The 24,234-nt window shown below is 38.5% G+C and overlaps 1 protein-coding gene across 1 annotated transcript in view; it reads right to left on the reverse strand.

The window, feature by feature from the left end:
• The window catches only part of St18 (ST18 C2H2C-type zinc finger transcription factor), a 110,434-nt gene that overhangs the window by 66,574 nt on the left and 19,626 nt on the right, over positions 1–24,234 (reverse strand). The window contains exon 4 of the mRNA XM_029533387.1: positions 99–289. Within this exon, the coding sequence (XP_029389247.1) occupies positions 99–289 (191 nt within the window). The remainder of the gene's footprint in view (positions 1–98; positions 290–24,234) is intronic.

Consider the following 24,234-nt stretch of genomic DNA (forward strand, 5'->3'; position numbering starts at 1 on the left):
TACATAGTTTAACAGTGATAGGAACTGTGTCTTCTCCATGACCTAAGAATGATGTTTGGTGACAGAATATATAATGCTTGGACCATGCCTTTTGGTACCTGCAGTGGCATGGTCATTTGTTTCTAGAAGGGCATCATCCTCATTTCTGTTGTCTGGGGTTTCCTTGCAGTCCATGTCTGGGCTGTAGTGCCGGGGTTTCATTAACAGAGATTTCCTCTTGTTAACTGGCACTCCCAATGTCTGCTCTTCAGCTCTCCTCTTCTTCGCCATAGAGCAATCATATGGAACCCTGGGGCAAGCAGAGCAGGGCAGATTAAGAACACAGTAAAATAACATTCATTGCTGCTTGGTGTTTGGCTTTAACTCAAGGCATCTGGAAACTTGGGACCTGGAGTATAGGATTTATCATTCATGCTACCAGTCTCTCAAAAGTCTACTTTGCAGTCCAGCAGGAGTATTTAAAAACTCACCATTCCTCCTGAGTAAGCATATGACAATCTCTGCTTTACTTCACTGCAAATACAGGAGGTAAAACAAGACTTAAACCAGTTTGCAAGCCTCAAGAAACAGAACTACAAAAACTTCACCACTAGGTACAATGAATGTACCAGTATGACAAAAATGCAGGTACTCCAATAGTGAGATGACACTAAAGTTGCTTAACTTTCTCATGCATGTACCTCAGGTTTGAGACACCACAGGTCTTATGCACTGATTTGACTGAAAGAGTCATTATCAAAGGAACAAGCTATGGACATTCAACCCATCTCCAGTGACATAAAAAAAAAAAAAAAGTGAAAAGTTGTCACATGTCAATGTACCTTTGGATTTTTCACCCATTTGGAACACATAACAAATAAAAAGAGGAAACATAAGATTGGATTTCACACACACAAAAAAAATGGCCAACAGCCTATCCTTATTTCTGTTCTCAGATGGCTCCATTTGGAAATGCTCCCAAAGGAGACCCTTTCAACAAAGATTACCTACATTCACCTCACTCAGAATTAATGGAGATTTACTGTGTGAGCTTAAGAGAAACACTCTCCTGGCAAGATCTGTGAAGATCCTAGAATTTCAATAGTGACTCTGTGACAAATATTTGTTAAATGCTCTTTGAAGATAAATTAGTGAGGTTCACATGGAAAAAAGTCCAAGAGAGAGAATCCTGGAAGCAGAGAAACAATTTATTGACTCCAGCTCAAAAACCAAACCAAAAGGAATTCTTGGTAATAGTGGCAACTAGTCAGAAGATCTTACATGAACACCATGTAAAGATGGTGATATGTTCAGGAAATTTAGTCTGTAAAGTCAGATACATATTCTTATATATCTAAAAATAATTGCAAAAACTTCCAAGAGAGGAAAGAGAAAAAAAAGGAAAAAAAAGAACCTAGAAAGATCTTTGTAAACCATCTTCCTTTTAGAAAAGGAAGGATCTTCTTAAACAATCTTCCTTTTTAACTGAAGTTTAAAAAATCTATAAAAGGTGGAAACTAGAGAAAACCATCAAGATAGGAAGAAATGAGTGAATTTTCTGAACTAAACTAATGGATTTTCATATGTATGAATATAGGCTTAAAGTGAACATGTAAAGAAACTGCAGCTATTGGATGAACGACAGAGCCCCCAATGGAGGAACTAGAGAAAGTACCCAAGGACCTTAAGGGGGCTGCAACCCTGTAAGTAGAACAACAATATGAACTAACCAGTATCCCCTGAGCTCGTGTCTCTAGCTGCATATGTAGCAGAAGATGGCCTAATTGGCCATCATTGGGAAGAGAGGCTCCTTGGTCTTGCAAACTTTATATGACCCAGCACAGGGGAATGCCAGGGCCAAGAAGTGGGAGTGGGTGGATAGGGGAGCAGGGGCGGGGGGAGGTTATAGGGAACTTTTGGAATAGCATTTGAAATGTAAATAACGAAAATATCTAANAAAAAAAAAAAAGAAAAGAAACTGCAGGACAAGGAAAGGTGGCCAGATAGCAATAACGGCGTCAGACTGCTGGACCTCTAGAAGGTCGAGAACTATGTGCACTGAAGTTGGTGATCTGAGAAGAAAGCACAAGTTACACCATGCTGACATAAAGAGAATGGGCAACAGCAGACAATATCACTCTTGTATCCACCCACCATCCTAATATGGAGCACACTTTTGAGGGACAGGTCAAAGACATGAAGATGAGGTAAGGAATAATCGATGTATGAAGAGAGCTCAAGAAAGTTTCAACATTCCAAAATCAAATGAACTTCCACATCCCTGTCCCCGAAACATCTCAGAAAATAGTCATGTCAAGTTGCTCAGCCCTTCTCGGGAACCAGCACAATTTGTAGAAAGTAGGAGAGGCTCTTATGCTATTCAGACATTAAAGGAAGAGACAAAAAATAGTTTTTAAGAATTGGTGTGATTTAATTTGGTATTGGGAAAAAGGCAAACCAAAAATATTAAAATGAAGTTTTAATAGACTCTTCGCGTAATTCTTTTGCAGAAATCCCCAGAAGAGGAATTGGTGAAGCCATCATAGCTGTATTTTTAAGGGACTGTGATACTGATCTGAATGTTGAGAGTAGCACTCTTTACAGTGCCCAGTATGTGGAAACACCTCAATCTCCATGGGTACATGAAGGGACAATGTATGTATGTACAGTACGTACAATCAAGCCTTAAACAAGAAAGAAATATTTCTATATTTATCAAATGCAAAATAAGTCACGGATACACAGAGAAAATGTATATCATTTCCCTTAAAATGAGGAGCATAAGAACATTCAACTTATAGAATTAAAGAAATTGTGGTGGTCCTGACTTACCATGAAATTATTTCCCACTAGCTGGCTTTTACAATGTCAAAATATTCTATGCTACCTTCTGGGGGGAGAAAAGGCATCAATGGTCTGTTCTAGTCCCTGCCTGGCAAGACATACTCAGTGTTGCAGTAGTGGTGTTAATTTTATAGGAATCGCTTCCTGGTTTGATATGGGGTCTGATCTACAGGACAAACTTCATGCCTGATAATATGAATTTGGTCAAAATCTCATGATTTAGGAGATACAGGACCTAGTGTGTAAACTATTGTTGTTACACTAAATAGTTAGGCTTTCAAACTGCCTTCTGAATATTTGATTACACCCATGGATTCTTATTATACTCAACCTTGTTCAGGTTATAAGTAACTGTGGGAGATCAGCTGAGGCTGAATCATTATTAACCTCACCTAATCAAGGTCTAGGGAGCATCACTGAAGAATGAATGAAATGTGAGAGCTGGTGGATGAGGAGGAGAGCTGTGAAATATTGACTTCTAGATAATGCATGACTGTTGCACACATAGACTCCTAGCAGTTACGGTTACTTGCACAAAACCTGCACAGTAGTAAGCCAGTCAAAATTCCAATTTGAATGTGAACAGGTGCCACAAGCATTTTACCCCATGGGAGCAGCCATTAGAACGTAATGGTTCCTGACAAAGGGATACTCTCCTTTGGTGACATGGCTGCTAGTAGGTAGTTATGTCACAGTGCATGCAAGGCCCTACTTATATGCATACTTGGGAACCACTAACAGGAGTTGGTGTCATTAATAATAACAAAATGTGAGGACTTGAGGTTGGGGGCACCAGGAGGAGGTTGAGAGAAGGAGTGGTAGATGTAGGCGATCAAATGCCATTACATAAAATGTGTGAAAATTTCAAAGAATAAACCAGAAAAAAGAAGTATTGCTTTTATTATGCTGAAGGATGGAGTGGGGAATTACTAATAAACATACAAAAATTTAATTGAGCAAAATGAAGAAATTCCAGAGATCTGTTACACAACTCCCTCAGATCAACAATGTGTAACACATATTTAAAATGTGTTAAAAAGGTGAATTTCATGTCAAATAGCATTGGCATCATAACATTTAAGATGAAGGTGAATAGAGGAAAGGGATTGGTTGGCACTAGAAGCCTTTCATTGTGGGGATAGTTAGCGAGGACTAATCATCCTGGAAATACAATTTCCTTCTTTAAAGATAGGGGCTGCACACATGCTGACTAGTCCTTCAGACTGTATCGTTTTTAATGTTATCATAGAAGGTTACTCATTTATGAAGAAACCAGCATCCCACTAACCAACAAGCAAAACTACGAACTAGTGGGGCTGACAGCTGAACCCAGTGTGCAGTGTCTCAAGGCTTGTTTTATCCCCCAGATTGTCAGACCAGAATAACAGAGTTGGATAAATTCTGCATGCATTTGACAATATGCAGAAACAGAGTTTTCTAGCTGAAGGAAAGGTGCTTCATTTAGGGCTTTGGCTAGTGATGTTCAGGTGTATTTACATGGCAATGCTTTGTCTAGAGATAATATTGAGTTGCAGCAATTAAAAAAAAAAGAACATGGTGGTAAGGGCTGGGAGACAACTCTTGTTGTCTCAACTATGAGCAGGTGCCACTGAAGACCCAAACTCAGACCCTAGCACACACATCAGACAGCTTATAGTTGCATATAATTCCAGCTCCGAGGACTCAGAGAGACCTGCTTCTGGTTTCCACTAGCACCTGTTTTCCCATGTGCATACACTCACACAGACATACACATATAAACAAAATTAAGTTAAAATACATATTTAAACAGGTAAAATCTTATTATGACCTAAAGTGGAGAAGTAGCTTGGCCCTTCCAAGACAGCTGTCAATGGTGATGAAAATCAAGCTCAATACTTGGATAAAATAATAATTTTGTGAGTATAGGATGAAGAGGTATGTACATGTTTCTCAAATCAAAAGTACAAATTCATGCTTTCTAAATAATGCTTATGTCCACTGACAAATGCTATTCTTAGTTTCTATCAAAAGTGCTTCTCTTTGGACACTGGCAAATACAAAGAGTCACAGCTGTTCAAAGTGCTGAGAATCAGTGTGCACTCACTTCTAAACAGGACATTTCTGTACCCTGCCCCCACCCCAGGGCTCAGGAAACACTCTACTAGATGTGGATGGAAAGAATGCAAGAGCTGGATCAAAAGAAGAAGGGCTATGAAATACCACCTTCTGGACATGTCAGCCATTGGAACATGTTCTCACCACAGAATTTGCCTACACTGGGCCTGCACAAGCCTGGCCTGTCAATACTCAGTCAATTACAGGGTCATACGCATCACTGTGAAATTACTGGCTATTTATAGATAGTAGGGGAGGAGTCCAACATTGTCTTCAATTGTATTTCCTCAGATGGGACTACCAGGCTCTACTGGATAGTTCTATACCCATGGTGGATGGGTCTGGTTAAACTTGGGGGATCACAAAACAAAAAGATGTGGATGTAGAAGAGACAAGAGACTTGTAGGCAAAGTTGGAATGACAGAGGTAGGAGGGTAGAGTAAGAGTGATCAGAATACAGAGAGAGAGAGAGAGAGAGAGAGAGAGAGAGAGAGAGAGGAGGGAGGGAGGGAGGGAGGGAGAGAGAGAGAGAAAGATGAAACTATTGAAGAACAAATTTAATTTATCAAAAAGTACATGTATTAAGCGTACTGAAATAGATTCAGCAGTCCTGGCTCTATAATATGCCATGAACTGGTGGATATTTTGAAACATTAAATCTCCCATCTAGTAAATGGGGAGGGGAATTTCTCTATTATAAATGTTGAGGACTAAAGAGTGTTTCTGTGCTGACAAACCAGGTCAGGACAGCGTAGTGTGGCTCCCAATTCAACATTCCTTGGGCTCAACCAGTACAAGCTGATGCAGGCACTTCCCAGCATTCTGCAGACTAAATGCACACATGTCCATGAGAACATTCTATTTTTTACTTTTTATTTACATTTACATAAATTTGGTTTACACATAACATTTGCTTTAAATCTCACATTCTGTGCATTTCTCTACTGCAAAGTACTCACAGCCCAGACAGCATTTGGAGCTAAAATGAAAGGCTTTATAATAAATATTACCCTTTGTGTGTGCACGGAAAATGGTCCCTTTCTAGTTTTCCCTGAGGGCACACTATTTTGGCTTTATTGTGACACTTCACTGTGACACTGCAATGAGGGAAAGCCATGCTTTACATGTCACAGAGAGAAATGCCACAGAATGCTAACATATCTTCTCAAGGTTGCCAGAAATCATTTCCACTGGGCTGTGTTTTCCCATCTGCAGAGCTCTGAAATGTAAAGAAAATAAATGAGCTCTATTATCTATATTTTTCTAGCAGATGAGAAAGAAAGAGAAAAATACAGTCAGCTCTGCATTTATTGTTCTATTCAATCAAACTGTTGCTTTAAACACCCAGAGCCCCCCCAGGGGACTTAATCAATGCACCAAACACTTTAAACATCATATTTTGGGGTTTTGATTTTATTAAACTAGCTTCATAGGATCTGTATTTACCCATGAGAACTTTTGGAATTACATTCCTGAGAAGACTCCATTTACAAGTTGGAATTCTAATTTGAATTGCTATTACAATTGTGAGACATCATATACCTGAGTTAACTCACTCACACAAGCCACACAGAGAACATTCACAAGAGAATCACCAAAGGATGGTTTCTATAAGTTAAATTTGTGAAAACTTTAGGCTCCAGAAAAAAATACAACAGACTGGGAACTCTGGGTTCACAGTATGTTTTTTAGTCTGTTTTCAATAGTAATCTATTCTCAGTGCAAGCCAGAAGATAATAAGCCAATTAAAATTTTAGACATAGAAATGCACGTTTTTTGAGATCTCACAGATGAATGAAACAGAAAAATAGGTAGAGATTATTAAACTATGCATTCACATTTTCATGGAAAATTCAGGGCAAGAATTCCTATGCACATCTTATAATTGGTTAGAACACCCTAAATAAGTTGGAAAGGGCCAAGAAATATGGATCTGTATAAAGAGCAAGAGAGATAGAGAGAGAGATTTGTATGTATGTGCATATGTATGTTCTTGTGCATGTGTCAGAACATATGTACTATAGCAAATATGTGTGGGTCAGCAATATCAACCCTTGTCTTCCAGCTTGTTTGAAAGTCAGGGCCTCTTGCTTGCTACTGTACATGTGAGTCTAGTGGGCCCATGAATTTCCCAGGATTCTCTTTTCTCTGTCTCTCATTTCAACATAGGGACACGAAGATTATAGATGCTGTTGTGTCTGGTTTTACATGGGTAGGTTCTGGGATTTCAACTCAGGTATTCACATTGAAGGCAAGCACTTTACACATGGAGCCATCTCCCCAGCATTGGGAGTGTATCTGAAGAAAATCCAAAAGACTCTACAAAGAGAATTTGATGACAAGGAAGTAAATATGGTGAGGTTGCTACACAAAGGTTAGCAACACATCTATAAATTAATAATAAATGAGACCATTTAGAATAGTACCGCAACCTGAAAAATACCTAAGGGCAGATCTAACACAGTAGGGTTTGGGGTTTTGTTTATTTGCTTGTTTCAGATAAACACCTACTCTATTTCCCCAGTGAAACGTACCTTCATGATAAGGTAGCCATGGAGTGGGTCTGTCTCTGTCCCCTCAGTGTGGAACATCTGCAGGGCCCCCTCTGTCTGCATTGCGTTTGCATTGGTAAGGGCACAGCTAGAGATTACCAAGTTGTATGACAAGACTTGGCAGCCAAGGCCATCAGTGCTTCAATTTTGTTTTATGCTCTTTTTCCAAATAGTCTTTGCTCCTCTTGGTTCTTTTTATTTCTGTAAACTGTAGATTAAATTTTTCCATTTCTTGTTAGAACGCTCTTCGTGCCACGAAACCAACTCCTTTTTGTGATTATATAAGATCTAAGTGAAGGAAAGTCTATAAAGTATTCATGAGCAAAAGATTCAGCACAAAAGGATCCTATCTTTCCCTAAATTTTCCAGATCAATGTAATCCCCATCAAAGCACGAAGAGCTCTCTAGCTGTGCCCTTACCAATGCAAACGCAATGCAGACAGAGGGGGCCCTGCAGATGTTCCACACTGAGGGGACAGAGACAGACCCACTCCATGGCTACCTTATCATGAAGGTATGTTTCACTGGGGAAATAGAGTAGGTGTTTATCTGAAACAAGCAAATAAACAAAACCCCAAACATCTGTCCATCACATGGTGTCCTTGCTCCTCATTTGTACAGCTTTTATTTTTCAGTTCCTTTGTCCACCATTAATCGCAAATCAAAAAATATTAGGTAAAATTTTGGAAATAAATAATTTATGTTTAAAGCTGTGCCATTCTTATGCAGGACAGAATTTGGTGCGATCCTGCACAGATTGTGGCCTAGAGTACTATGTACACTAAGCCACACCCCCTCAGACATTCAGTCACCATCTTGGTTATTAAATCAGACTACTAAGAAACTATAGTGCCAGTGCTACGGTGTTCCATGCCTTATTTAATGGCAACAGTGACCTTCAATGTGTGAATGGCAAAGAGGCATTTCTCTAAGGGAAAAATAGGGAATCTCTTAACTGAGGAAAATACAGCTCAAACTAGGTTGATGTTCTCCAAAGCTTTATGGGTATTGGTGGATTACTATAATCTGGAATAATTCTGGAAAGGGTTATGGGTTTAAAACTTATACTGTAAAAAGTGTGAGGCAACATTTTCCTAACCTTAGGGGAAGGAACGTTTTGCCAACCAGTTAAAAAATGCAAATTTAAAGATCAAAGCTAGTAAATTATATCACATTTCAATGTAAAACTTCTGGTGTCAGAAAGTACTAGTTAGGGTGTAGACCATTCCTGGGTCTCAACCAGTTTCCATGGTGCACTCTGGTGGGAAGAATCCAATGAGATTAGCTCTCTGTGCCCATCCTACCATACATTACACTTCTCAGAAGACTCTTCAAAAGGCAAGAGTGAAGAAAACCGCAGAACAGGGGAAGGTATTTGAAACATGTGTCTTATAAAGCAGGATGTAAAGTATATAAATAATTCTCACCAATAAAAGAAGATAGGCTAGCAATTAAAAATACAGCTACTAGCTCAGCACATGACTGGGATGGTCAAGTGCTTAGAGTGTTTACTGCATTCTAAGAGGAAGTGAGTTCAGTTCCTTGAAGCTGGAATTATATGAAGTTTTGAGCTTCCCAGTATTGGTGCTGTAATTTAATCAACAGACAAGACTTAAACCAGTGAATGAAGACAGCCAATCATGGAAGACCCAGGAAGCTTTCCAAATATCAGGCTTCCTGTGAAGGCCAGAAATAAAGCCAACTGACAAAACCTATTTGGCTTACAGTTATAAACCTCAACTTTTTCTTAAAGGATAACAAACAATTACATTGAGCTACTGGTGGGGAACATTTTTTTTTTTTGATCCAAGAAAAGAAAGTCATTTTTCATGGACTCAGAACAGAGCTTAGCATGACTATAGGGAGGTTTGTTTTGCAAATATTTCCATGTGCTATCAGTGTGTACATCAGTCTGATTATCTAGTGCAAATTATCCAAAGTGAGAAACTATGTATGAGTCCATTTGCATTCTACACCACAATTATAAAACAAATCCATTCTATACTTAGAACAATAACCAGTAATTAGTACAGTTGATTTATGAGGCTTTTGTATAATTCTTGGAAAAAACACAACTCAACAATTTCCAACAATATTAAGGCATATGGGCAGTATTGTAGCTCAGCTTATAGTCATAAGAGGATATTTAATAATATATATAGAGAGATATATACTAATAAAGATATAGCATTGAATGAAATCGAAAATAATCTCTCTTCCTAGAGTTTTTATTAAAGAGAAATGAAATTTTCCAGTAAAGTTTTCTATACTGGATACATAGTATGTGTGAAGATAAATACTTTGCAAAAATGTTTAATAAAAGAAGAATCAGAAATTTATGGGTTTAAATAGTATGTCAGCTTCATGTTACTGCAACAAAAAGTCTGTTATAATCAGCTTAGAAGGAGTGAAAATTTCAATGTGACTCATGGTTGTGGAGGTTTCACCATGAGAGGCTGGTATCATTGCCTACATTTCACAAGTTTTTACTTTTTAGATGGATGCAAGTGGAGGACATGGACAGTGCCACACAACCCCCTTCAGAGTACATCCTAATGCCACTTCCATCTTCTAAAGGAGCCAGGCTGTGCACCAAGCCTTTAACATTTGAGTCATTGAAAGATGTCCCAGATCAAATCTCCAGCATATTGGGAAGTTAAGAAAATCTCCATTAAGAAAATTCAATTTTCCTGAGGACCTAAGGAGCGGAACAGGTTTGCAGCCCCATAGGAGGAACAACAATATGAACCAACAGTACCCTCATAACTCCCAGGGACTAAACCATCAACCAAAGAATACACATGCTAGGACTCATGGCTCCAGTTGCATGTGTAGCAGAGGATGACCTAGTTGGACATCAATAGGAGAAGAGGCCCTTTGTCCTATGAAGGCTCTATGCCCCAGTGTGGGGGAATGCCAGTGCCAGGAAACGGGAGTGGGAGTGGGTGGGTTGGTGAGCAAGGGAAGGAGGGAGGGGATAGGGAGTGGGTGTTTCTCGGAGGGGAAACAAGGAAAGGGGATAACATTTGAAATGTAAATAAAGAAAATATCCAACAAACAAACAAACAAACACCAAAACCAAAAAGAAAATTCAATTTTCCCATTCAATTAGAGGAAAATCATGTCTGGTACTAGAACACTGGTCAACTACCCAGGGCTAGTAAAGTCATGGATATTAGAAGAAAACATAGAACTCCTGCTTTACTAAAACAGCATAATTCATAACTACATTCAAAGTATTTATTTTTTTCTAATTGGATATTTTATTTATTTACATTTCGAATGTCATTCCCTTTCCTGTGTCCTTGATGACAAACTTGTCTTTATATCTACAGATAAGATACCTCACCTCTCATCAAGGACACTCATAACTATCAGGGACCATGACAGAAGAACACAACCAAAATGCAGCCCCAATATATATGAACTACAATATAATCCATATCTCAGCAAGTAAGGCTTGGGGATCATTTCAGAAGAGTAAGTGGAAAGATTGTAAGAGCTAGAAAATCAGGGAATTTGCTGTGAGATCTTGTCCTAAAAATTGTAGAAGCTCCATTCATAAAGTCTTACCCACAAGACTGCACAAAAATGAGCCCAGCAAGGAAGACACCAGTAGGTGTCCAACATGGAAAAGTATTTATTACAGTAGGAAGGTCAAAGTGCCTCAGCCCAACACAAAGAACTGCGACTACAGAATGGTGAGAGAGGGAGAAATCATCTTCCCCATGGAAGAGTGCTTCAGTTGGTTATTCAATACCAATGGTCAGCCCTGAAGCATCAATGCAGGTAACATTATACAGACTGAGCAGATCAAATTTACATATTTAGGAATGTACCCCCCCACCCCCTGACACACATATATGTCCATAACAACAATCTATGAAAAAAGAGGCCATGCATTTGAAAAGGGCAAAGAGGTGTACTGTAGGGTTTGGGTTTGGAGAAAATAATGGGTAAGCCAAACTATTATACATATTATAATTTAAAAAACAATTACAAAAGAACTCGTGTGTGTGTGTGTGTGTGTGTGTGTGTGTGTGTATTTGGAGGGGGTAGGTCATGAGTTTCCATTCCAAGATGAGGAGCTATTGATAGCTGATGGCTTCTAGAGGATGGAAAGTCAGTTTTCTTTTAGGGTATGACCTTTGGTAAGTCATCCACTCCAGTGGACAGAACCACATCCAGGAAATACTAGACTTGGTTTATTTATAAAAGAGAAGATTAAAAGGACATGAAGTTGGGGGGTGATGGGGAAGTAGCTGGTAGATTTGGGAGGAGTTAGGGGAAGGAGTGGGGTCAGAGTATGACCATAACACATTGCAACACTTCTTGGAATGTTTGAACAGTCTTCCCTTACCAGGACAACTGTTCTTTAAGCAAACTGTCATAGATTCTCCTGGTAACAGGTGAAGGAAACAATAGCCATGAAGCCATAATTGTGAGAAGGACTTCCCTCACAGGATATCACCGTACTTGGCCTCTGAGAAGTGCCTCAGGCATACGAACTTGGCAAGGGATAATGGATTTTTACAAGGTGGTTTTAATGGCCTGTGTATCTATTCCAGGAATGGTCATGTTTCTCTCCTCTCTTCTGTTGTTTGCAGTGGCAGTTCTAGATTTTCTACATTAGAGTGTCGTGTTGCTTCTCTAACCTTCCAAGAGCCAATTTATCAGCATGCTAGTACCATCCGCTACCCACCCCCCAGGCTCCTTGACAGGATACTAAATCCTGTAACATAAGAGATGACTTCCACACCAACTTCTCCTTATCCAAGTTGATGTTCCATACCTTTGATCCAGCACCCCTGGGATCCAGCCCATATGTACTCCTCCAGCTCCTGCCATGAATAGTAGCTATATCCTGCAGCTCAGTTGGCATAAGGGCCCTTTCCAGTCTTAGCAGGCCAGATGATTTTGTATATTGACCTTGTTTTTTGTCCAGGATGCAAAGAGGAAGGATAGAAGTATGCACTCTCTTACAAAAAAATTATATTTGTATCATCTTCAGTGTGGTACAAGGAGAGGGGGATTTCATGAGACTGGAGAGCCAAGACACTCCTTGGATATGATATTTCTGGGTGTATCCTATTTCCATAGCTAGTAAACATCGACTCAACCTGCGCCAGATTGTGCAGCCCTCAAATCTTGCTTCTCAGTCATGCTGATAACACAGGTATAAATCTTAAACCAGTCTTCACTACTTTCTGTATCCACATATACTCTCATAGTAATGTGAGTCGGCTCCCGCTTCCAAATATGTTCAGAATTTTCCATGACCCTGTAGGTACCATCATATTTCAAGTCACCCACCATTTCTTATTGGTATTATTAGTAAACTTCTACTCCTTTAAACTCTACATGCTTCTAAACACATGATTTGCAGCCTCTTCTACCCAAACCAGGATAATGTTACTAACAGGAAAATGATTACGCCATCTCTCAAAACATTCCAGAATCTTCATATCTCAGTAGAGTCAGAAGTCCTAAAATTGCAAATAACTCTCAGCACAATCTAAACCCATTGTTTTTCTGAATTTCCTATTACTTCCCTTGTTTCCTAGTCTACTCCTTGTACATGGGCCTCTGATCTTTTAGGTTTGCACTTGCTCTTCCTCTGACTAAAATTCTGGGTACTGTCTTTCTGTATTTTTCCCTTACCCACTTAAATTTTTTGCTCTATTTTAATAATAAATTTTACCCAGATGGAAACCCTATGAGCTCCAACCAAGACTGCCCTGTAAGACAATGGTACAATAGTTGCACAAATGTTATGGCAGTAACAAATTACATTTCGATTAGATTTAAGACCTCTTCCATACTTCACACCATCAAAGCATCAAGAGCCTATGACAAGATAGGTTATAGGCTTTAGGGAAGAAGCTACTATTATTATTCTACTAAATAGACATAATATTAAAACCATTCCTGATGATTTATTGTTAAACCCAAAGATTAGTGCATATTTCAACCCTCTTTAGGGATGCTTCTTCTTGCAGTTGATGGTAAATAATATCGATACATATAACTGGTTAATCTTCAGAGAATAAGAGACTATAGAGTGCTCAGCTCTAAATGGAAGCTCTATATCAAGCCCTTTATCCCAAGGCTCAGATATTATATTAGAAGAAGATCTGGAAAGATTTGAAGAGACAGAGATGGTGGATGACAACAAAGAAACAGTGTTTTAAAGATACAACAGGACATATCCAGATATGTACTCAAAACAATTATGACAGCACGCATAAAACTTGTGCAAACCCAAGCCAGAAAGAAAACCATGGCATGGTGGTGAAGAGGTATGTGTTTTGCACATATGTGTTTTACTCTGTTGTAGAGATATTGGTATCTGAAAGCTACTTGAATAAAGAAGAGAATCAGTTTACTTTAAGGTTATGACTCCTTAGTGGGTTGTCCAGAGCAGGCCTCATATTCAAGAGTATTTGGGAAGCACCAATTGAAGCTGATGGGGGTAAAACAAAAACAAAATGGACAGGACAGAATACAAAGTTGAATGGATCTTGGAGGAGTTGAAGTGAATGAGATCAAACTACATTATAGGGAACTCACAAATGAATCAGTAAAATATTATCTTAAAATATTCAAATCACTAAAAAGAATCACATTAAAAATTCCTGTGTGTGTGTCTGGAAAGCAGGTACTACCTCACTATTGAGATGTTCCCACTTCTGCACAAAGCAAAAGTCAACAGGTTCTAAACAGCTCATCAGTTGTTGACGTCTGCTTGGTGAAGAAGTGATAACTCCAGACACACTTGAACTCAATGGAGCTAATATAGAAGGGCTTCCAGCCTAAGAAGCATTACAGTTGCAGTGATCAGAGTAAAGCAAAGATGACCTTCTGGTCTCCAGAGAGAACACTGGGACAGGAAAGGAATACGGATTTAAAATGTGAGATGGAGGGGGGGAAAAGGGACAATTTAGCCAGTGTGCACATGCATGTGTATGACATAGTAAGCCAAAGGCTGGCAGAAACAAAGTCACAGCAACCTAGGGAGAGACAATAAAGCAGAACAAGTTGCATGCATAAAGGTGAACTTCTTTCACTAATTTGTGTAATTTAGAAACTAAGACAAAGTATTTTTTTTTTCCAATACTACATGGATACACTACACCTGCAACAGAAATACCAATTTATTTGCTACATTTATTTTCAGATGTAGAAATTTGGCCCACAAATCTGTCCTCCCCTCATTATGCCTGAACTAAAAAATTGAAACCTAGAGAAAAATCACAACATATTTATAAAGGAAAGTTTCCCATTTGTAATATCCCCATATATCCTCATCTTCATCAAGGCTCATTTGAAATCATTTGACAAAACTCTCCATTACACCTGAGTGGAATTTCAAAGGAAACAGGTGAGGGCTCACTCAGTAGGGATCATTCCCTCTGATACACGGCTATAAATATGCAGATAGAATTGTGGGCATGTGCACATATATGTACACATGCCAAACTGAAATGTGTTAACAGCCAAGTATCCTTCTGAATCAGAAACAACTTGCTTCTAGAGACTGTCTCTCAACCCAGTTTTCTAAGTTGTTCCTATCGTCCTAGCACTTTTGTGGCTGAAGTGGGGGGATTGTCCCAAGTCAGAGACTAGTTTGGACAACATAGGTAATTCCTGCTCATCCTGGGGTATACAGTAAGATTCTGTCTAGAAAACCCAAAATAAATAAGTAAATAACAAATGAATTAAAAAGAATAAAGACTGTCTATGACTAAAAAGGATTGCAATAAAATGATGTCTATACATGTCATTTGCTGTTACTGCTTTTTTTTTGGTGTCTGGACTTAACTTCACATCCTGTACATGAGCTGTTGGAGCAATCCCTCCTTGAATACCTCCTTCCTTTCCTGGAGATCCAAAGTGTCCCAACACAAGTTATGCTGCTGTCTACCTCCTTTTCTGGCCTCAGTACTCAGGATGGACCTTACCATTTCTACTCATCAGTGTCAGTAATAGAAACCATTTTGATACTAGTTATTTTTCCAGAAGAAACCCATTTTTTTAGCTTATATTTTCATTCTGATCATTATATAACTGCTATTCCCTGCTACTGCTTCAAGTCTACTCCAAGGCTCATATAAAAAGTGAACTATTCATGTAAAATGTGGGAAAGTGGGACCTGTAAGAGGTAACTGGGACCAGGTTCTCTGTCCCCAGGTAGAGTTAGTTAGGAGCGATAGTTACTTTTGTCTTTCTTGGGATAACTTCTGCTCAAGTATGATGGAGTACATGGTTATTTCTGTACTGATGTAACCCCTAGTGTTTGAATTTCCTTATGTACATAATAATGTATTTATTATTCACTCAAGTTTGCAGTCTTCTGTTACAGGAGCAAAGCAAGGGGCTGAGACACTCCAAGGAATACTGCAGCTAGTTCCCCATCTGGCTGAAGCTTATTTGTCTAAATAGTATGGGTAGCAGCACCCACTTTACAGTGCCCAGGATCCAGTGAAACAGGGTATGCAGATGCACTTTCACAGTTCAGACACTCTGGACAAGAGCAGAGCTCCACATTCTCATTATACCCTCTTACTTACATAGTCACTGTGTATGCTTTTGAAAGCTAGTCTGTAAATTACTGTTTATGAAGATATTTAAATCTCAAAATTGGGATGATGAAATTAGAATATTCACATCCTTGGTCTACTAGCCTACCTAGAAGCTGCTCTGCACCTGTTTTAGACAAGGCAATGAGCTGAACATCAAGTTTTAAGTCATAAAAGCACACAATTACAAAAGGAAAACACAGATCTTAGAGAGCAAATAGTTCTTTAAAAATCTTATTTATTTTATTTTCTGTGTGTGCATGTGAATGCATATGCCATGACTCATGTATAGAAGTCAGTTCTCCTCTTCCACTATAGAATTTGGGGACTGAATCGAGGTCGTCAGGCTTGGTTGCATATATCTTTACCCACTGAGCCATTTTCTGGACATGCTATTTACATAATTCTCTTAAACTTTGGAACTATCATGTCACACATGGCCAGCAGAATTATATAAGCAAAGGCTAGAACTGTGCTTCACAGGAACTCAAGAGAACACCTCTATTTTTAATCTAGCCATTCTCTTTGACCAGCTTTCAAGCATCCAAACACATATAAGCCAAGAAACAGGCTGATGGGAGCATGTGCCTTTCAGTCTAACCTAGCACATAACTAAGGAAGGCCTACTCTGGGTTCCAACTTATAAACTTGTCACACTCTGGAAAGAATGGACTGCTTATGCCACCATGTTCCTCACAGCAGCCAGTTATAGGAATCCCAAACCACAACTCTATCTCATAGTATTTGCCGGAGTTCTCAGAATCTATTTATTCAGAGTTTTTATTAGAACCCAGTACATGACAGACACTATTCTGCATGTGGTAGATATTATCAATGAGGTATGAGATGACAATTCCCACTGACACAAAACAAATGTCATAAAAATAGATTAGAACTAAACACAGCTAGACTGTGGGTCAGAAGGTACCTTTTTTTTTTCCACAAAGGAAAAAAATAGAGAAAGTTGTGGAGTGAGGGTTTGCAGTTGCAAAGGTTGACTCAGGAACTGCCTTGTTAACAAGGAGACAGAGTTAAAAGCTGGAGTAAGTGAGGGAGGGATCCACATAGCCAAGAGGGAAACAACAATCCAGACATAAGAGTGGGGAGAGCACATAACAGCCTGACACAGTAGCAAGCATCAACAGGGCTACTAGAAATGCCAGGAATACAAGTGCAGGGAGAATGGCCAGAGCAGAGACTAGACACAGCTCTGGAGAGATTGGATACATGATAAGAAGAGATGGATCAAGGAAGAATTCATACATTTCATTCTTCTCCCTTTACGAACATTAAAAATGCTAAAGGAACACCTGATTTGTGATGTAAGATCTGCTTACAAGTTTGGATAGGAAAAATCTCCTTCAAAGAAGGGAGAGATGGAGATGGAGATGGAGATTCATTTTTCATGCAAATATACTTAAAGTGATGAGAACATTAGAGAAGCATGGATATAGAGAAATAAAGATGTACCTTGAGGAGCCTGGAGTCAAGGCTAGTGTAGTGGTAGAAGGAAATCAAAGTGGCTGCCAAGTTAGGAGAACATGTGTTTTCTAGAATGGCTGTAGGAGACTGGCCTTTCTGCTCTTATTTTAATCTCAGTGACCCTCCCATACACAGACCTCTGTCTATGCTGTGGTATCATCATGCAAAGAGGGCTCAGGAACCTTGGAGGGCTTGTGGGGATCTCCGTAGCTCTTCTGACTCCTAAGCTGTAAAGAATGTATTTCAGAGAAGACTGGGCACTCTGAGGAATCTACAAGGCTTACTTAATTGTTCTCACAGATCAACCTGGAAGAGCAGTTGGCTCCATTGTTGCCACATCAGGAAAGCTCAGAGAATCAGGTGGGGTTCTGTCCCTGCACTCCTTAGCATAGACTGGCCTAAGCCTTTGACTTCCAAGTACTCACAGGTCCTGCTGGAATACTGGCTTGTTTGTAAGCCCTCTCTCCTTAGATCTCCTTAGGACTGGTGGTATTTATTTCTATCTCAGTTTTGTCTTCTCTTCTTGACTGCAAATGACCAACTCAGGTCATAGTAGATACTGACAGAACAAAAGCAGCTCACTTTTACAGTTGGCATTTTAATATATTACTTGATAGATGGAATACACAAACGGCTGGCTTGCAATTGAGGGGCCAGTGGAAGCATTCATGACTTTGAAGGAGGCATGACTATATTAAAAATGGTATCTGTCTTCATCACAATTTAATAAAGTCTTCTTTAAAAATAAGGGAATGTACAGGTCAATGGAGAGACCCTAAGAATTTGGGAAAAGGGGAATGGCTGGCATTCTTTTAAATGAAAGAAAATTTGAGACTTTTATACATATTTACATCACCTCCAACTCCTTTCTTTGTCCAAATCCTCCCTTCTCAAATTCATGACTTCTTTTAAAAATTTATATATATTTATAAATTTTTATAAATTTAGAAATATATGTGTGTGTGTGTGAGTGTGTGTGTGTGTGTGTGTGTGTGTGTGTGTGTAAACCACTTGACATTGGATAGCCTATCAGGCAGTTTGTCTTAGAGAAGACTGGTTCTCCCCCTCCTAGCAACCATTAAATGTCTAGCTCCTCTTCTAGGGGTAGGGTCTTGGGTAATTTCTCCTACTCATGTTGGCACTTTTAAGACAGTTATAAAGAATTAGCAGGCTAAATAGAAATGTTTCATACAATATATCCTTTAACATGATTTATTCTACAAGAAAAATAAATATAGAGGTTAATGATGTAAGGGTATTTTATTTCTAAAGTACTATGGGGATACAAAGAAGAATGAAATAAATTCTCTATACTAAAAGAGTACATGTTATATAAAAAGACAAAATTACATCTGATTGATTAGATTTTTATTTAATTTGTTCCCTTCTTCTTCTTTCCAACCTAACTGTACATTTGAAGGCTGAGAATCTGCTTCCTTTTGAGTGAGTAGACAAATGGAAGAGTGTATAACTAAAGGGCCATTGGGTCAAAGTAGCTGGTGTTTTAAAGGAGAGAAGTACAGAAGCTTTGGAAACACAAAGAAGAAAGTATTCATCTGTCTAGGAGGTCATGGGACACTTGACAGATATTGTGACTCCTAAGCTGTAAAGAATGGGCACATTTTCCACATAGGAAAACTAAAAGGGAAGAATTTGGTCAGCCAGAGCCTATAACAAAACTGAGATACAAAAAAGTGTTTTATTTTCTATTTCACAGAAATACTTGCACTCAGTGTTTTTTTGTAGTGTTGCTTACTACAAAATTAGAATCTAACTAATTAAATTAGAATCTCAAAAATAAACAAAAAATATAAATATCATTACCTCTCTTTTCATTCATTTCCCTGCAAAATGTATTTATAATAGCAAAAGAGGAAACAGCATGAAGAGTAGAGTTTTCTTAGAAGGAAATATGGGGGTGAGATTGCAATAAAAATTGGGGGAATTTTTTAGACTAGAAACCTGAATGTTTGTATTTTATATATGCTGTGAAATGGGTAAGATATCAGCAGTGACATCTCCCACTGCCTGTGAAAGCGCTTTGCTTATATCCCTTCTGGAGATGCTGTTACCCGACTCCATGGCTTTACTGTGGATGCTGCCTGTTATGTGTTCACTGTATCAACACTGCTCGGGTGTAGAAGAAGCACTGAGAGGATACATAGTAATCCTTTGGTTGGAGCAGAAAACTTAAGCATGCTCTAGAAACATCCTAGCACACATAGAAAATGAATCCTCATGGCTCAACTGAATACAGTCTGAGGTAGTAGAATTCTGCAACAGTCCCATAGTGACATTGGCTCCTCACTTATATAACAATGGGTGGATAGAGGTCACCAATTTCCTTGAGATAGTGTTTAAGCATGGAAGAAAGAGGTAACAATGGCATAATAAAAAATTTCTTTTTGAAATTTGTTTTAGAGTTTTTGAATTGCTGTATTTATTTCTTAGCTCTTTAGTATTTTCTGGTAGGAGATGTAATGTAACATAGAAAGTACAGAATTAAGCTGAGAACTATCATGAATGTCGACATAATCAATACACACACACACACACACACACACACACACACACACACCCCAATTCCTCAGTATCCTTGACATATAATTTCTATAACCTCTCCTCAAAGACCAAAACCTGAAATGCTCAAGACCCATTTGTAAAATGGCACAGTAACCAAACATGTCCTGAATATATCCCCTGGATAGTTTACATCATGTCTTGATTACTCCTAACACCTAGAACTATAAATGATAAGTGATTAGTTGTCATATGGCTCTGGATAAATTTTCTTAAATTATATCTGTAGAGGCTCAGTATCTCTCAGGTTTGAAGAACACTTTGTAAGCATGGATGTTTGAATAGAAGACATGGAACACATGGATACTAGGGTCATTTAGTACTCTGATTTAAGGGTGTTAGACTTCATGGTTAGCCCAATATCTCACTCACAATGCAAAATAGAAGTTTAAGGCCATTGACAGTTCACCAATGAAGAAATAAAAATTATGTAATACAGGGATTTGTGTCATTTCTTGACAGTTTCATGTAGACTTAAAATCAGAGTCAATGTACATAAACCAAATTGTAAGAAAAAGGCAGTGTCACTTTGTAACTGGCATTCCAGGAAAAAAAAAAAAAGAAAGCATAGCAGAGTTTGGTTTTAAGCCAGGACATGTTTTGTTCTAATTTATTAATTCACTGATAGAGTTTAAGTTAAAGTAGGTAGGACACAGAACTGCAGACACGGTGGACAGTACAGAGAAGAAGTAGGCAGAAGCAACAGGAAGCTACAGAGGAGCTGCAGGAAGTGGTAAGCACACAGTGCCCAGGCTCTTCCTTCTGAGTCTCCTACTCAGACAGACTGCAAGTTAAGTACTTCCTGAGCCTGTACCCAATTCCAGAGCTAAAATGCAGCTAATGTCATTTGTCCTGACTGCTTACTGACTTATTATGTGGATCCAATTGGATATTGTGGATATTGTTTCAAGAACTAATACAATGTGAATTGATTCAGGGGCTAATATGTAACAAGTTCAGTGCTAAGTGCTATCAGATTTTATGCAAATACACAAATACACAATAGTATTATAATAGTTCATTGAGTGTTTTTGCTAAACAGCAAACTTCACTTTGTTTTCATTCCTGTAAAAGGCTTCCTGGAAGCTGGGCAGTGGTGGCACACACCTTTAATATCAGCACTTGGGAGGCAGAGGCAGACAGATTTCTGAGTTTGAGGCTAGCCTGGTCTACAAAATGAGTTCCAGGACAGCCAGGGCTACACAGAGAAACCCTGTCTCAAAAAAAAAAAAAAAAAACAAAAAACAAAAAACAAAAAACAACCCCCCCCACCACCACCAAAAGGCTTCCTAGATAGATTTTAAGATGTTTTTCTACCAAGTAAGTTTCTGTTAATATTTTCTTAGTTGTTACCTAGTTATTAGAAATATTCATGCAGTTTTATTATCATCATGATTACTAATGGAAGCTTTATTTTATTAAAATTGAATGCATAAAGTCTTAAAATGAGGAAAACATAAAAAAAAAAAAACCCGGACACCATCTAAGTTTGTAAGTTAGAAAACTTTTCATGTATGTTCGCAGCATTAGGTTTTTAACTTATTGGTTAAATTCATAAAACATTCAGCAGTTTAATACTTAAAATGTCAAAGGTGGAGTTTTAAGTAGGGTAAAATATTCAAGAAAATAAAGTAAGAAGAGACATCAAAGCAGACCCTTCATTATAACCCTTGAGCCAACAGACTGGCAACAGTAATAGATCACGGAAGGACAATAATGTACCTGAGGGCCTTGTGTTCACCTGTCGCTCTCAGGAGTCACATAAGAAAGTCATTTCAGAGGTCAGAAGAATATGTTTTCCTAATCAGAGGATGAGGGTGGACTGATTGCCAACACATGAGCCAATTACCAGAATTAGTAGATACAATGGCATGGGGTTTAGATTTCAGAGAATGGTAGTAATAAGAGAGCAGAGATAATGTACTGGCTGTAACTGGGGAAGTCAGCAGCGCTTTCTCTACACTACCTGTAACCTGAACATGTTAGAGGAAAAGTGGAAATGCTAATAAGGAAGGGTCTGTGGTTATAAATTGCTTTTTTAATGGTGATGATAGTAGCTGGCATACAGAATAATAAGAAGATGAGAATGTCAGTATCAATTTTTATTAGTGTCATGAACAATATACAATATATTTAAATTAGCTTCATTTGTAGAAGTACTTTTTTTGTAAGTAGTCACTCTGGAAGAAGTAACATACACAGTTCATTTTAAAGTTACCAGCCTTCTCTACAAAATAATCATAACTCCTATGTTGGGAAAAGCATTCCACATTTCTTAGTGGCACTTAGAATTCAGACACATGGTTGTGATGCTCAATTACAAAAAGCCAGTGGAGTCAGTTAGAAGTGAATCTAGGGAACTGAACACAAAAACTAAAAAGGATACCAACAATACATATTTGCATATAAATCACTACTTTACTTTCCTCCACAAGATATATGCAGAATGATAAAGTCTATGTCTGGGTCAAGTTAAACTCTAAGAAACAGTTTGGGATCAAGAAAGCCTAAGCATGGCCATCCTGCTGAGCATAAAGATTTACAATATTTCAGGAAGCACTTTTTATACCTCATGCAAGAAGTCTGAAAAAATTGTGAACTTCTCCAGTCACTGTTATCCTCCTTTTGAATTATTCTACTAGTGAATTAGGTAAAATGTGATATTTTATATGAATAATTTTTATAGATTTAGAAGACAAGGAATTCTTTGTCCATAATTAAACCGGTGAAGGTCAGTTCCTGGGCTGACTGCAGCACTCTGAGAGGTCCCAGGAGATGGGAAAGCGCCTCTTATGACTTACACCTTACATTGAATCAGTTGTGAATGAGAGGGAGCCCAGCCCAGTAGAGAAACAGGTCAGTGAAATAGGAGTTTGGATGGCTTATTACCTGATTATCTGTGGTATATTGGCATTAGCTATTGATTTTCATATATTTTTTGAAAATTTCAACCATGATATGTAAGGTTACTGAGGATTAAATTAAGTAATTGGATGATAAAAGTAACAACATCTAGAATATAGGATCTTAACAATACTAGTTTTACTATAGTCATTGTACTGGTTAATTTTGTGTCAACTTGACACAGCTGGAGTTATCACAGAGAAAGGAGCTACAGTTGGGGAAGTGCCTCCATAAGATCCAGCTGCAAGGCATTTTCTAGTGATCAAGGAGGGAGGTCCCCTTGTGGGTGGTGCCATCTCTGGGCTGGTTTTATAAGAGAGCAGGCTGAGCAAGCCAGTGGAAGCAAGCCAGTAGAGAACATCCCTCCATGGCCTCTGCATCAGCTCCTGCTTTCTGACCTGCAACCTTTGGTGATCAATAGCAGTATGGAAATGTAAGCTGAATAAACCCTTTCCTCCCAAACTTGCTTCTTGGTCATGATGTTTGTGCAGGAATAGAAACCCTGACTAACACAGTCATTAATGCTAATAGCATACTTAAAAAGAATTTTTCCCCCAAAAGTTATATAACACATTTCCACACATTTTCTTCTTTCCTTAATTCTATCTGCATCTTCACCTGAGGTAGACACTCTGTCTAGGTCAAGGCATGCTCATTATTCCTTCAGACTTGTCTCACTTTAAAGTCACTTTTATAAAAACCCATCATTTAAAAAGGCCCTTTCCTTTCCGTGAATGACTTGGTTTCCTAAGAAGGTTATGGTTATGGCCACAAGTAAACAATCCATGTGGTCACAACAAACTTCTACAAACCCATTGTGTGGTACCACACACGTCTCAGGATCTCACACCCCTTCATCATTTAAATGTCAAGCCTGCAACCCAAAACAGGAACTTTAAATGAGAGTTGGTTGAAAAGGAAAAATTAGAAATGAGGCAGGCAGATACAAGTCCTTAAAGAAAAGCAGGAGAATACTTCTAAAGAGGTAGAAGTCCTTAAAGAGAGAGAGGAGAATAGAAACATACAGGTGATGGAAATGAACAAAATCATCCAAGACCTAAAAAGGGAAATAGAAGCAATAAAGAAAACCCAAAATTCGACAACTCTGGAGATAGAAATGCTAAGAAAGAAATCAGGAATCATAGATGTGAACATCAGCAATAGCATACAGGAGATAGAAGAGAGAATCTCAGCTGCAGAACATTCCATAGAGAACA

The sequence above is a fragment of the Mus pahari genome, chromosome 22, assembly GCF_900095145.1.
Source record: "Mus pahari chromosome 22, PAHARI_EIJ_v1.1, whole genome shotgun sequence".
NCBI classification, from domain to species: domain Eukaryota; kingdom Metazoa; phylum Chordata; class Mammalia; order Rodentia; family Muridae; genus Mus; species Mus pahari.